The sequence below is a fragment of the Mus caroli genome, chromosome 14, assembly GCF_900094665.2.
Source record: "Mus caroli chromosome 14, CAROLI_EIJ_v1.1, whole genome shotgun sequence".
NCBI classification, from domain to species: domain Eukaryota; kingdom Metazoa; phylum Chordata; class Mammalia; order Rodentia; family Muridae; genus Mus; species Mus caroli.
Window position 1 is genome coordinate 38,238,120 of NC_034583.1, and position 11,640 is coordinate 38,249,759.

Genomic DNA, 11,640 nt, shown 5'->3' on the forward strand with positions numbered 1-11,640 from the left:
ATTATAGCATGTCTTCTGTGTGCTCTTACCCACCCGAGACCCACACCTGTTCCCTTTCTCCTGCTCTCATTGGGAAGAGTACAGCCAGGCTCTCAGGAAGCTCAGCCAGGAACTTAAGTTCTGTTTGCTCCAAGAAGCTGAGGCCTGCTGCATAGGGTCCCGAGTCAGTAGGTTTGTTCCCAAAGTCATGCAGGTCTGCTTTAAGTCACTGTAGCGTGTTGACCCACTGTGAGCCCAATGTCAAAAGCTCACTCTCTAATACCCGCTTTCTGCCCCCACTGAGACCCCTTAAAGATCTCGAAACCTTCTCACCCCTCCACACATTGAGCCTTGCCTTCTCCCCTTCTCAGGACCCCAGTCTCCGCTCCTCTATGCAGCCGAGCGACCCCATTTCATGTCAAATACACCAAGCAACAGCCCTAAGGGCCAGCATGCTCTAATCAGAACCGCCTGTCTCTGTAAGCTTCACCTAGCCTGGGCCGCCGCCATGGGTGGATGAGCCAGAGGCGCGGTGGGCTGGAGTTGGGGTACCTGAAACCACAGTCGGAGGCAGGGGTGGTGCCACCAGGTGCACGCTCGCGCGGGGCGGGGCTGGGTGGGGCGGGAAGGACGCCCCCTGGTGCCCCCGCGGCCGCCGGCCTGCAGCGGGAGCGGGAGGGAAGCCGGATCTTGAAGTCCGTCCAAAGCCTGGGGTGACGAGTGGGGTCTGCCAGCTCCGCGGCTGCGCCGGGCCCTCACAGTGTGGCGCTGGCCTGCGGCAAGAAGGGCGGTGGAATGAAGCACCGTCAAGACTGAAAACAAAGTCAGCAGGTCACCTGGCAGGTTCTAAGCGAATTACGCAATGAAAGCCCCCACACAAACGCTTTTTTTTTTTCACTTTTTCTTCTTCTTTTTTTTTTTTTTTTTTTTTTTTTTTTTTTAAGTTCCAAGGAAGCGGGTTGCAGTTTAAGGGTGGGCTGGGATCGAGTCAGCAGCTCTTCTAATGTGGTTAAGACTTTGCTAAACTCCTCCTTGAGGGCGATTCTCCCCTCCTCTTCTCTAAGTAATGGAATCATTGTGGGGGTGGGGGAGACTATAAAAGGAGAGATGCCAAGCTAAGTGCAAGCGTTCATAAGGTTCTGGGGCCCAGTCTAAGGCAAAACCTAACTTAGTCTCCTCACATTCAAGTTCATCTTCCCCTAGGCCTCCTCACTGTGCTTCAACAAGCATCCGTCCAAAGGGTTAAAGCCGATCATGGCGCCTTGTTTTCCAGGCTGACATTTGTGGCACTTGGACTATTTTGTTAACTAGGTATATGCAATTCACAGAATTTCACGGTAAATTCCCCAGACCAAATATTTGGCTGAACAAATAAACAACATTATCCATTCCTGAAAATAAGCCAGTGGAAGGAGGTTGGGGGTGGGGGAGTGCTTGCTAGAAAAACGACCTGAGCTGACAAGCCATCAAGCTAGGACCTTCGGTTTAAGTGCTGGAGATCTGGGGCTCTCTTTCGAGAACACCCACCGGCTTCTCAGAGATTTGCTGAAGACCAGGCAAAGCAAAATGAGGTCTCCCAAAGGAGAATCCAGGATGGGCTGTCCCCAAATGCTTGATCCAGGCTCTATACCTTGACTATAAGGGACAGCGACCTGTGGGGCTGGAGCAATGGGAAAGAGGCCTCTTTTGCAAGGAGTTTGGAGTTGCTGTGGAGTCTTGCTGCCTTTGCCCAGGGCTCTGATCTCCTCTCTCCACCTGCGCTCTCCAGGGAGCTGAGGCTTTGGCAAGCACCCCACTTCTATTTTTATTGGTTTCCACTAAGCTGCTCCTTTTGCAGGACTGTAGGACTTCAGTAATTAAAAACAAAAACGAGTCCTGCTTCATCCATCAGACTTCCAAAAGCATATGCAATGCTGGGTGTAGAAGAATGCAGGGTGATACACAGAGAAAGTTAAGCTACCCACCCATGCCTGTGCCTTGAGTCTGACACACCTCCCAAACAACACTGCCTTCACCTTCAGAGAGAGATGCAGATCCAGAGGAATGCTCTTCTCCTGGCCCTGTCTGGAGGAGCAGAATCCCCACTGTTTCTACCCTAAACCCAGCTGACCCTTCCAGAGCAGGGAGACACTTAAGAAGTGAGCCTGAGCTGAGGAGGACTTAATTTAGCTGCTGGTAATGAGAAAAGTCAAAGGCATCTCCTACAAACACATCCTTTTAGAAAGCTCTTCCTGTCCCTAACTGAAGGGATCTCCCACCTCTACAAACACATCCTTTTAGAAAGCTCTTCCTGTCCCTAACTGAAGGGATCTCCCACCTCTAAGCCCAGTGATGTCTTCTTTCCACTTTTTCTTCCTTTTGTTTCTTTCTCTGATTTTTTTTTTTAAGACCTTAGTTTCATTTGTCCCAGGCTAGTGGGAAACTTGCTCTGTAACTGGGCATGACCTTGAACTTGACTTCCTTTAGCCTCTACTAGAGAGTCAGGAGCCCCAGTGTGTGTCTCCTCTCCCACTACACCCTGACTCAAGCAGGGAATCACACCCAAGGTTCCCTGCCCTCCCGGCAAGCCTCTGCCAACTGAACCACATCTCCAGCTAAGATCATTCTTTTCACCGAGCCACCAAGTTAGTCTTTCTCCTTGAAGAGCCCCTGCTGCAAATTTCGGTTCCACAGGACAGATCATATTCTGTCTGATCCTGGAGGATGGTGGAGGTGCTATCAGAGAAACAAAAGACAGGAGATCCATGACTCAGTAAATGCCAAGAAATATCAAAACACTTTCACAGAGCCTACTTAAACACTGACCCTTCAGTAGCTCATCCTATTGCCAACTCCCTTTCCCTAACACAGTCCTGGGATTCTCAAAGAAAGCCTTCATGTGAGGAATAAAAGATAAAGGTTAACAGTCCCTCAACAATGGAGACTCCTACCACGTTATATGTACAGAGTGGTCACTAAACTTTTTCAAGGTAGGGCCTACTATTTGTTTTGTTGGATAAAATCCAGCATGAAAAAACAAAACAACAACAACAAGAGAGAGAGAGAGAGAGAGAGAGAGAGAGAGAGAGAGAGAGAGCTAGCTTTAATCCCAACACAGGAGAGGCAGAAGCAGGCAGATCTCTGTGAGTTTGAGGCCAGCCTTGGCTACATACTGAGCTCTAGGACAGCCAAGGCTACATAGTGAGACCCTGTCTGGGAGGGGGCACAGAAACAGTAAAAACAAAGACCTGCTTAAAAGGAGGCTGTGTACGGACGGATTGGATTTGGTTCAAAAAGATGCCTGCCAGGACTGAAGACACTCTGGGGTATCATAAAGCCAAAGGTGGGAATGAGTCTCCTAGAGTCGAGACCTCTTCCTCCACAGGGCTGAGGCGCTGCCACTCCACAACAGGTGAGCAGAGCTAAGATGACCCCGAAGTCCCAAACCAAATTCTTTCATCTGATCTACTCCTTTCATCCACTGTTTCTGCAGGGCACGTGTCCTCCAGATGGCAGAGCATGCTGCTTCCTTGTTAACATTAAATAAGAATGGAGACCAATCCATCCTGGCCATTGCCATCTCTCTGCCATCACTGGCTCCTGCCCCCACAGCTGATAACACCTCCAGTTGCCACCTCTGACTTTCAGTCTACCCCCAGCCCCATCTCAACATTCAAGAGTATGGAAGAGGAAATAAGATAGAAAGGTCTTAGTTTATCTTTAAAATAATGACTCATTTTATTTTCTTTTAATATGTAGTTATAAATATATTTGTCAAAATATATGATCAATATGGTCAAAACATTTGCACGTAAAGTCATAAATAAGGTCAAGGTGAGTTGTTTAGGGTTTTTTTTTCTTTTCTGTCTTTCATTTTTTTCTTTCTTTCTTTTATTTTTTTAAAGATAAAAGTCCAGCTATAGGGAAGCAGTTTGTGTGGTATGTGTAGGTGGTTGAATGGGAACATGTGTGTGTGTGTGTGTGTGTGTGTGTCTGCCCTCCGGGCTGCCTGATCTCAGCGGCATCCACACCCTTCTACCACCATTTCCTGATAATTTTTCAACACCACCTTGTCGTACTCATCCAGGTACAACATGGAAATGGCACTCAGTTCAGTGGGGACGCAACAGGCCTTAGGGATGCTAGAATTAACAGAGTTGACTAGGGTCTGCACAATGGCATGGTTGGTTGAGTTGAGGTGATCAGCCAGTGGAAAGGGACAGTCCCCGTGGCAGTAGAAGGCCTGGTAGCCGGGTGGGGCCACAATCCAATCATTCCAGCCCACGTCACTGAAGTCCACGTAGAGTGAATGGCGACGGCAGTTCTTATTCTTCTTCCTGGACCGCTGTGGGTGATGCTTGGGACTACGTTTGGCCCTCCTGCGGGTCAAGGTATGGCCTCGGCCATCATGGCCAAAAGTGACCAGGAGGGGCCGGAGTTGGGCCCAATCTCCACTCCCTTGAGGTAACGATCGGCTGATTCTGACGTGCTGGCCCTGGTGGGTCCGTGTCTGGTGGAGGTGAGTCACCTCAATGGCCAGCCCATAATTGGGTTGCTTTTCCCGGGTCCAGCGAAGGACTGCAGGGCTCACATCGAAAGTTTCCCACCGTGTCACATTGTGATGGACTAGTCTGGTGTCCAGTAGTCGTGTGATGAGGTGTCCGGGAACCATTTCTGCTGGGGGCTTCATAACCTCATAAATGTTTATACGGTGGAAGCCCTGTTCCCAGTCAGGGCCCTGGTCCACCTGCTCCCGAAAGAGCCGGAGCTCTGCCGAGGAGATCACCTCATTCTCTGGGATGCTGCTGAGGTTGAAGAGGAAACGAAAAGCAGAGCTCTCACTGGTCCCTGGGATGTTCTCCAGATGTTCTAGGCACAGTTGAAAGGGGAAAAGAAAAGGCCCATGAGCTTTTCTGAGACAAAAAAACAACAACAAAAACAAAAACAAAAACAAAAAATAGCAGAATTGGTTGAATTCTACTTATATAGTGGAAACCTAAGGGGAGGAAATTACTGTGCCTTTTAATTTGAAGGAGCAGAGTTGTGGAGCAGCTAGCAAACCAGCAAAATTTAGCTCACATTTGTGAAACACCAAAGACAGAAAGTATCTCCCAACCTCCTTTATATGCCTAATAATTTCCATGTGTCAACTCTTTTACTCCACCACCCCTGGACTCCCCTTTTAAAGCCCCCTCTTGGCTTTGTGTACAGTTTTCTTTACAAGTGGTTGTAAAGAAAAAGAGGGGCCACCCTCTCTCCCTCTCCACTTTTGAGTATGTTACCAAACATTTCCCCAGCGATCCTAGAAACACAGAGCACGCCTTGTTGATCATGTTACAGAAGGGAAAATAAATTCCAACACAGTAATGATGCTGGAGGATTAATAACTCAGATTTACTTTGGAAAAGAAACATCCGCTAGGAAACATTCAGATCGTATTACAAGGCCCCTATTGAATAAACCTGACAAACACACAGCTGTAATATTAAATTCAGTAGGTGCTTTGAACAAAACGGGCAGAAACCCCGGCTTTGATATAGCTAAAGCACACCGCTGGGGCTAGCCCAAGTCTGAGTGGTGTCAGTCGGATTCTCCCAATGTAAACCCCTCCCCCATCACCACCACTACTTGGTCTCCAGAAAGTACCCTCAGAGGCAGCTCTGGAAATTTGAAGGTAAGAGGCCCTGTTCCACAGTCTCCAGGGCTGGGAGCTTTGATGTAACATGAACTCTTCTTCCCCGAGGGCTTCCACAACCCCTTCAGCTTGCCCTGCCAGCTGCCCACCCCCCACCCTCTGCCCCAGCGCTCCACCCCACCCTCCACCGCCAGGACTAAGAGCAGAAACTGACCTTCGTGATGGAAACTCCTCACAGTGTTGGCTCGGCTGGCGGGACGCTCCGGGTACTCAAGCCCGGTTCCCTGGCTCTGCTCTTCCTCCTCCTCCTCCCCAGACTGGAGCCGGTAAAGATCCCTCATGTAATCCGGAATGATGGCGCTCTTGCTAGGCTGCGGACGGCGGCGCAACCCAAACATCTGTAGAAGTGTCGCCTCGAAGTCCCGCAGGAGCTCATGGCTCTGCCCTGAGCGGCGTCCTCCCGCGTGGCCCTGAATCTCGGCGACTTTTTTCTTCCCGGTCTCAGGTATCAAACTAGCATGGCTCGCGCCTCCTAGCAGGACTTGGCATAATAAAACGACCATCAGCATTCGGTTACCAGGAATCATGGTGTCTCTGGGGAGGGGGTTGGGGTGGAAGGTTAAAGAATAAATAAACACCGATCAATAGCGAGAAATAGAGATGTCTCTGCATATGCATATAGGGGTAGCAACCGACGGTCAAGAAGTAAAACAGGTCCGAAAGATCAAGTTTGTGTTTTCTCCCTCACACCCTCCCCACACACACACCAGCTGCAGCCATGCACGGCCCGAAAGTAAGAATCGCCCTGTAATTACTTGGTCTAACTTGTTTACACTCAAATAACCCCAAATCAGATAGCCTCCATCCTGTCCCAACGGCTATCTGAGCCATGATCTCAGCGTGGCTTCTTCAAGGATAAACAGTTAACATTGAGGAGGTAAAAGGGGGTGGGGGAGGGAGAATTAAAATGCCATCGCTCTTCACTTCGGACCTTCAGCCCCCCCCCCTCTTCCTCCACCACCCCCCGCCCTTCCTCCGCCCTCCAGCCCAATTTCCACAACTTCCAGCTGGTTAAGAACAGGAGGAGGGGAGAACAGAGCTGCGCCGACAGAGCTTGGACCGGGCAGCAAGGTCCAGTGACTGGGAAAAGGAGTCAGGGGGCTGCCGCAGTGACTTTGTGATTTATTTCATTGTGGTCGCTGCGTTGAAAACGCTCACTAAAAAGTCTTGTTCCCAGGGAACGGTAGGGGTGATTCCAAAAGGAACACGGGTATTTTTTTTTTTTTTTTTTTTGACATGAGGCAAGGAACTGGCCTTCCCAGGCTAGTGGGACGGGACTGGGAAGGGAGTGGTTAGCCCTCAAGGGACAGCCCGGACCTGAGGACCTTTCATCTATTTGGTTTCTCGCGCTCCCCCTTTCTTGCAACGCAGCAGACCAGAGAAAACAGTGGGAGCGCTTTAAAAGGAGCCCGTACGTTTCGAGTGTCTGGCCTTGCAGGGGCCAGAAAGAGAATCATAGCGCTGCCTGAGAGTAGGGCGCGGACACTGAAATGGAAGTCCGACGGGAGGGACAGACAGTGGTCAGGGATGGGAGGACAGAGTGAAATCCCAAGAAGGGGAAAATAGAGGTGTCTACTCACTGACAGAAAACAAGGCATATAATAACAGTCCATGATTCTTGGGAGCCAATCTTGAACAAACTTGCTGGAAAGGCTCAGAGAAGCTGCGGCAGTGCGTCGCTCGGAATGGCACTACGGAATGGCTCCTAAAATGAATATTTGAATATAATGAGACTCTAGAGCAGACAGGCTCTGTTTTTCTTCCAGCCCCTAGGAGTCACGTGGACCCAGAGGCTCCGCCCCACTCACCGAAGAGCCCGCCCGCCCCTCCTCCATCCTCCCACCCCGGCTGGGTCCAGCCCCTGCGAGCGAGGCCAACCTCCGCGCCCGCAGCTGGAGCCCCAGCCGTCTGGGAGTTGTCCCCGCCTGCTCTGAGGAGCTCTCGGCGGGACACTAGCCGCTGGCGCGGTTCTCGGTCGTAGTCGCTGCACGCAGGGGACGTGGGGCACGTCTCTACCTGCGGCGCGCAGTACAGTGCATCTGGCCAGGTTCGGGGACCGGTTATCTGAAGCCTGAGGATCTGGGTGCACTTGAAGGCGCTTCTCTTTACAGCGCCGACACAGCTTAAGTGCAGCCAAGAGAGGAACCGAAAAGACAGTTTACCAAAGCCTCACGACAGCGTTCCATGAAAAGGAAAGCGCATAGGGACCCTCCAAGGGCGCGAGCGCGCGCGCGCGCACACACACACACACACACACACACACACACACACACACACACACACACACNCANACACACTCGCACACTCCGGCACTTCCTCCACAGGGTCTCCGAGAGGCCAAATAATGCTTCTAGCGACAGGCAGCCGACCCCTAGCGGATCTAACTTCCAGCCAGAAGACTCTGACCCCGTCGCCAACTCAGTCCGCCGCGGGGGTGTCGGGGTTTGAGCGGTGTGGGAAAGTTAGAAGGAGCGGCTTCTGAAGTACTGTCTAGTAGCCCCGCCAGAGTCCCCGCACCGGGTCTGCCAACCGCAGCGTCCGCTCCAGCCAAGCAGATCCTTCAGAAACCGGTCGGCGGTGCCATTCAAGGCGGAGGGGGTGGGGGGGGGGTGGATGTCTGAGCTTCTAGCTCCGGACAGATTCCAAAACAGGCGTCGCCGAAGAAAGAGCGCATCACATTTTTTTTCAGATCTCAGAGTTGCAAAGGCTTTATTACAACTCCTACCCGGCACGGAAAGGAGACCCCAAGCGCAATCCCAAGCGTCTAAAAACCCGAGAACAGCTTTCGGCCTGCACTCGACCTCTCCCTCCGGCTTGGCTTACTTTTTAAACCACCTCCACCCCCACCCCCACCCCCGCGCGCGCCACTTCCTTCCCCCACCCCTTTCCTCCCTTTGCACCAGCTACAGAATCGCGGCTAAGATTCCTCCAAGAAATTCACCAACACACAACTCGGGTGGGGTTGTGGGGTGACCTGACTATCCTAAGATGCCTGGCCTGTTCTAACCTCAGGAAGCGCAACTCTTGTTCCAACAGGTCGTTGCGCGGGGTCCATCCGAGGACCGGAGTCCCAGGACTCCCCTGCTCCAGAGTCCGCTCCACCCGGCCTCTTTGCCTCACTTAGGAACTCGACGTGTCCAGCTGGTTTTCAACCTAACCTCCCCCCCTCCCCGGCCCCAGTTTTCGAGGCGGGGGGCACTTTCGGGAAACCTTTGAAAAAGAAGTGTAAAGGATGGAGAGTCATGTCCTTCCTGGCGGCGGTGGCTGCCCAGCGCCATCCCACACTGCTGCCCTGGGTGCAGAGACCGCGGGCGCCCCTGAGCGACAGTCCGCTCTCACCACCAGCAGCGCAGCTTTCTGAGACGACTTCTCCATTCCCCGACCAGCGTCGCCGCTGGGAATAACTGGGAAAGCGCTGGAAAGGGCAAAGGGCTTATTGTTGATTTGTTTATTGTTTTTAAGGGGAAAGGAGATGGCGATATGCTAGCGACTGGCGCACGCGGAGCGAGGGCACAGTGGAACCGCCGACGCTCAGGATCCCCGGACAATCCTGTGCCTTTGGCGGTGTGGGGAGCGCTCTCGACGTTAAAGCCCAGTAAATAGACGAAGGACTTGTTTCAATTTCAACTTCACAAGGATCACTCTTTTCTTCCCTGATTTTTTTAATTAAAAAATACAGATCAAAGTTTCTTAATGGGGTTGATACAGCTCCTGGAGGCAGTTACCCTTCACTTTCTCCCCAGAATCTTCTTCGAAAACCAAAATTTAATTTAGCCTCAGTTTACCAAATATGACCCTGCTAGTGATTCAACATCTCACAAAACCTTCAGTTCATAAACCAGGGTACTAAAAAACTATCAATCAAAGCCGTGGCGGGAAACCTTCCGAGTCCCCGGGGGTCCAACTGCACTGCGTGTAAGGACCCCGCAATCCCCGAACCCTTTGGAGCATCGCAAGCTCCTCATTAGCCCTGCTGGCTCGTCCGCACAGACACAACATGGCAGAAGACCCGCACAGGTAGCCTTTCGGCATCCTGGCCACGGTCCGTCGAACCTTACACCCCCTCCCAGGGAGGGGAGAGACAGAAGGCAGAATGCATGGGTGCCCATGTCTAAGAAAATAGCTCCTGGAGATGGGAGCGAGTTCTGTAGCTACAGTTCGCTAGCTCTCAGGGGTTGGGAGGGGGTGCGTTGGGGACAAGATTAGGTGACACCCCGCTCAAGGAAGCCTCTCTATTCCGGATCGCGCTTTAGAGCAAAGCAAGACTACAGTCTCTTTTGCAAAGCTAGCTCTGGCTAGGTTTTCTCTCCTAATGTAGCAGCCCACAGTCCCCCGCTGGAGTTGACTCCCTCCTCTCCCACTCGTTTGGTCTAAGTGGAAGCAAACCCACCAAACCCCACAGTTCTTCCCAATGACCTCCTTCCAAGGCCTTCTCTCCTTCCCGCCTCTCCTGGCCCGCACCTCCCTAAAGTAGGTTGGATAAGACGCAGTAACATATATGGAGGTGCCTTTTAGCCTCCATCATCCCACCTCCAACACTGTTGGAGAAGGAAGGAGGAATAGGCCAACTTTTGCCTCGGTTACAGTCTGAGCCCCATCCCCAGCTTCTACTACGGGTGCACCTCGAATCCTCAAACTAGCGCCCCTCGCCAGGTTGCCCTGCTCACCATTGGTTCCTGCAGAAGCGGGCTCGCCAGCAGCTGCTCCTGGGGACCTCTAGACAGCTGCAATGAACCTGGTCGAGGGCCAGAGACTGGATCGCTGCAGGCTCCAAGACGGTTTGGACGAGAATCCCATCAGGGACGGAGACCAGATACTCAGTCTGGGTTGCAGCGGCGTCTTAGGCTGGGGTCTCTCAGCTCGGATGCCGAACTCACCTAGCTTCCGGGCCAGGCCTCGCGCTCTTGCCTTCCCACCCTCCAGCACCACCCTCTCACATCTACTCCTTCCTTCTCTTTTCCCTCCCTCTCTTTCTTCCCTTCCTCCCGAGTCTTTCCCCCCAACGGCCCCTCCCTTCTTCCCTCCTCCCTTAATCGCCTCCCCTTCTGGGGATGGGAGCCCCGCCCACATCCTCCCATCCAGCCACGGGGCCTCGCCTAGCCTGGCAGGCCCGGGTCCGGAAGACTGCACAGCTCCCCAGCCCCAGTTGCCACCTTGGCTGGGACACCGATGCCTCCAGCTCGGGAAGCAGCCGGGTCTCACCTGGGGACCACGTGCAAGAGGTACTAGAAAGCATGCACCAACTAGTCTCTGTACCTTCCAAAAATACCCATGGGAGTCTGGGCTTCCCTGAGTTTAGAATAACTGCTGCCCAAACTGATGATTAAAACACTGAGTAATCACCATTTACCCCGAGTAATTAGAGATAATGAAACACCTCTAAAATCAGGTTATGGAGAAGGGAGCTGTTGGATTGGTTTAAAGGGTGGCCTTCCGTAAACTGTTAAAGGATTCCCAAACGTTGACACAGGCTGTGAGCAGGGCTGTGAGCCTGAAGGAGATACCTCTTCAACTAGTAGGAGGTGACTTTCCCCAAAAAAGTTTTTGTAAGATGTTTCTTGTGGACATTTGAGAATCGCACCAACCCCCCTCCCCTTAAAACTGGGTGCCCTCCATCAATCCTCCAGGTCTAACCTTTCAAGTGCACAGAGGTAGTTTGCAGGCACTTGGCAGGCAAACAGGCCTAGGCCTTGTAAGACAATTAGAAAATCCTACTTATATCTCTGAAGCCTTCTTAACTGCCATATGGTTATTTGGGTTGTTTGTTTGTTTGTTTGGGACCTTCCAGGAAGGTAACACAATGCCTTTTAGGCCATGTAGAGAAAAGAAAAAAAAAGTGCCCTTTGGTCCCTTTTTAGAAGAAGGGAGATGAGGAATTGATTCTTTCATAACAACAGTTAAGAACAAGAGTTGGTAGTCATACTAGCTGGGAGGTGGAATGTGGCGGGCTTTTAAACCTTCCCAAACAGGAGCTAATTTCACACCCT

At 51.9% G+C, this 11,640-nt stretch overlaps 1 protein-coding gene across 2 annotated transcripts; it reads right to left on the reverse strand.

The window, feature by feature from the left end:
• Positions 1–3,860: 3,860 nt before the first annotated feature.
• On the reverse strand, positions 3,861–10,681 carry Bmp4 (bone morphogenetic protein 4). 2 transcript variants are annotated; one of them, XM_021181840.2, is made up of 4 exons: positions 10,321–10,681; positions 7,234–7,358; positions 5,808–6,187; positions 3,861–4,827 (listed from the first exon to the last, which is right to left on the reverse strand). In XM_021181840.2, exons 3-4 carry the CDS (start codon positions 6,178–6,180, stop codon positions 3,974–3,976), a joined length of 1,227 nt encoding a protein of 408 aa, XP_021037499.1. In that variant the 5' UTR covers positions 6,181–6,187; positions 7,234–7,358; positions 10,321–10,681; the 3' UTR covers positions 3,861–3,973. The 2 variants fall into 2 exon arrangements, with proteins under 2 accessions (XP_021037499.1, XP_029324552.1); XM_029468692.1 differs by lacking the exon at positions 10,321–10,681 and adding an exon at positions 8,171–8,207.
• Between the last annotated feature and the right edge of the window lie 959 nt (positions 10,682–11,640).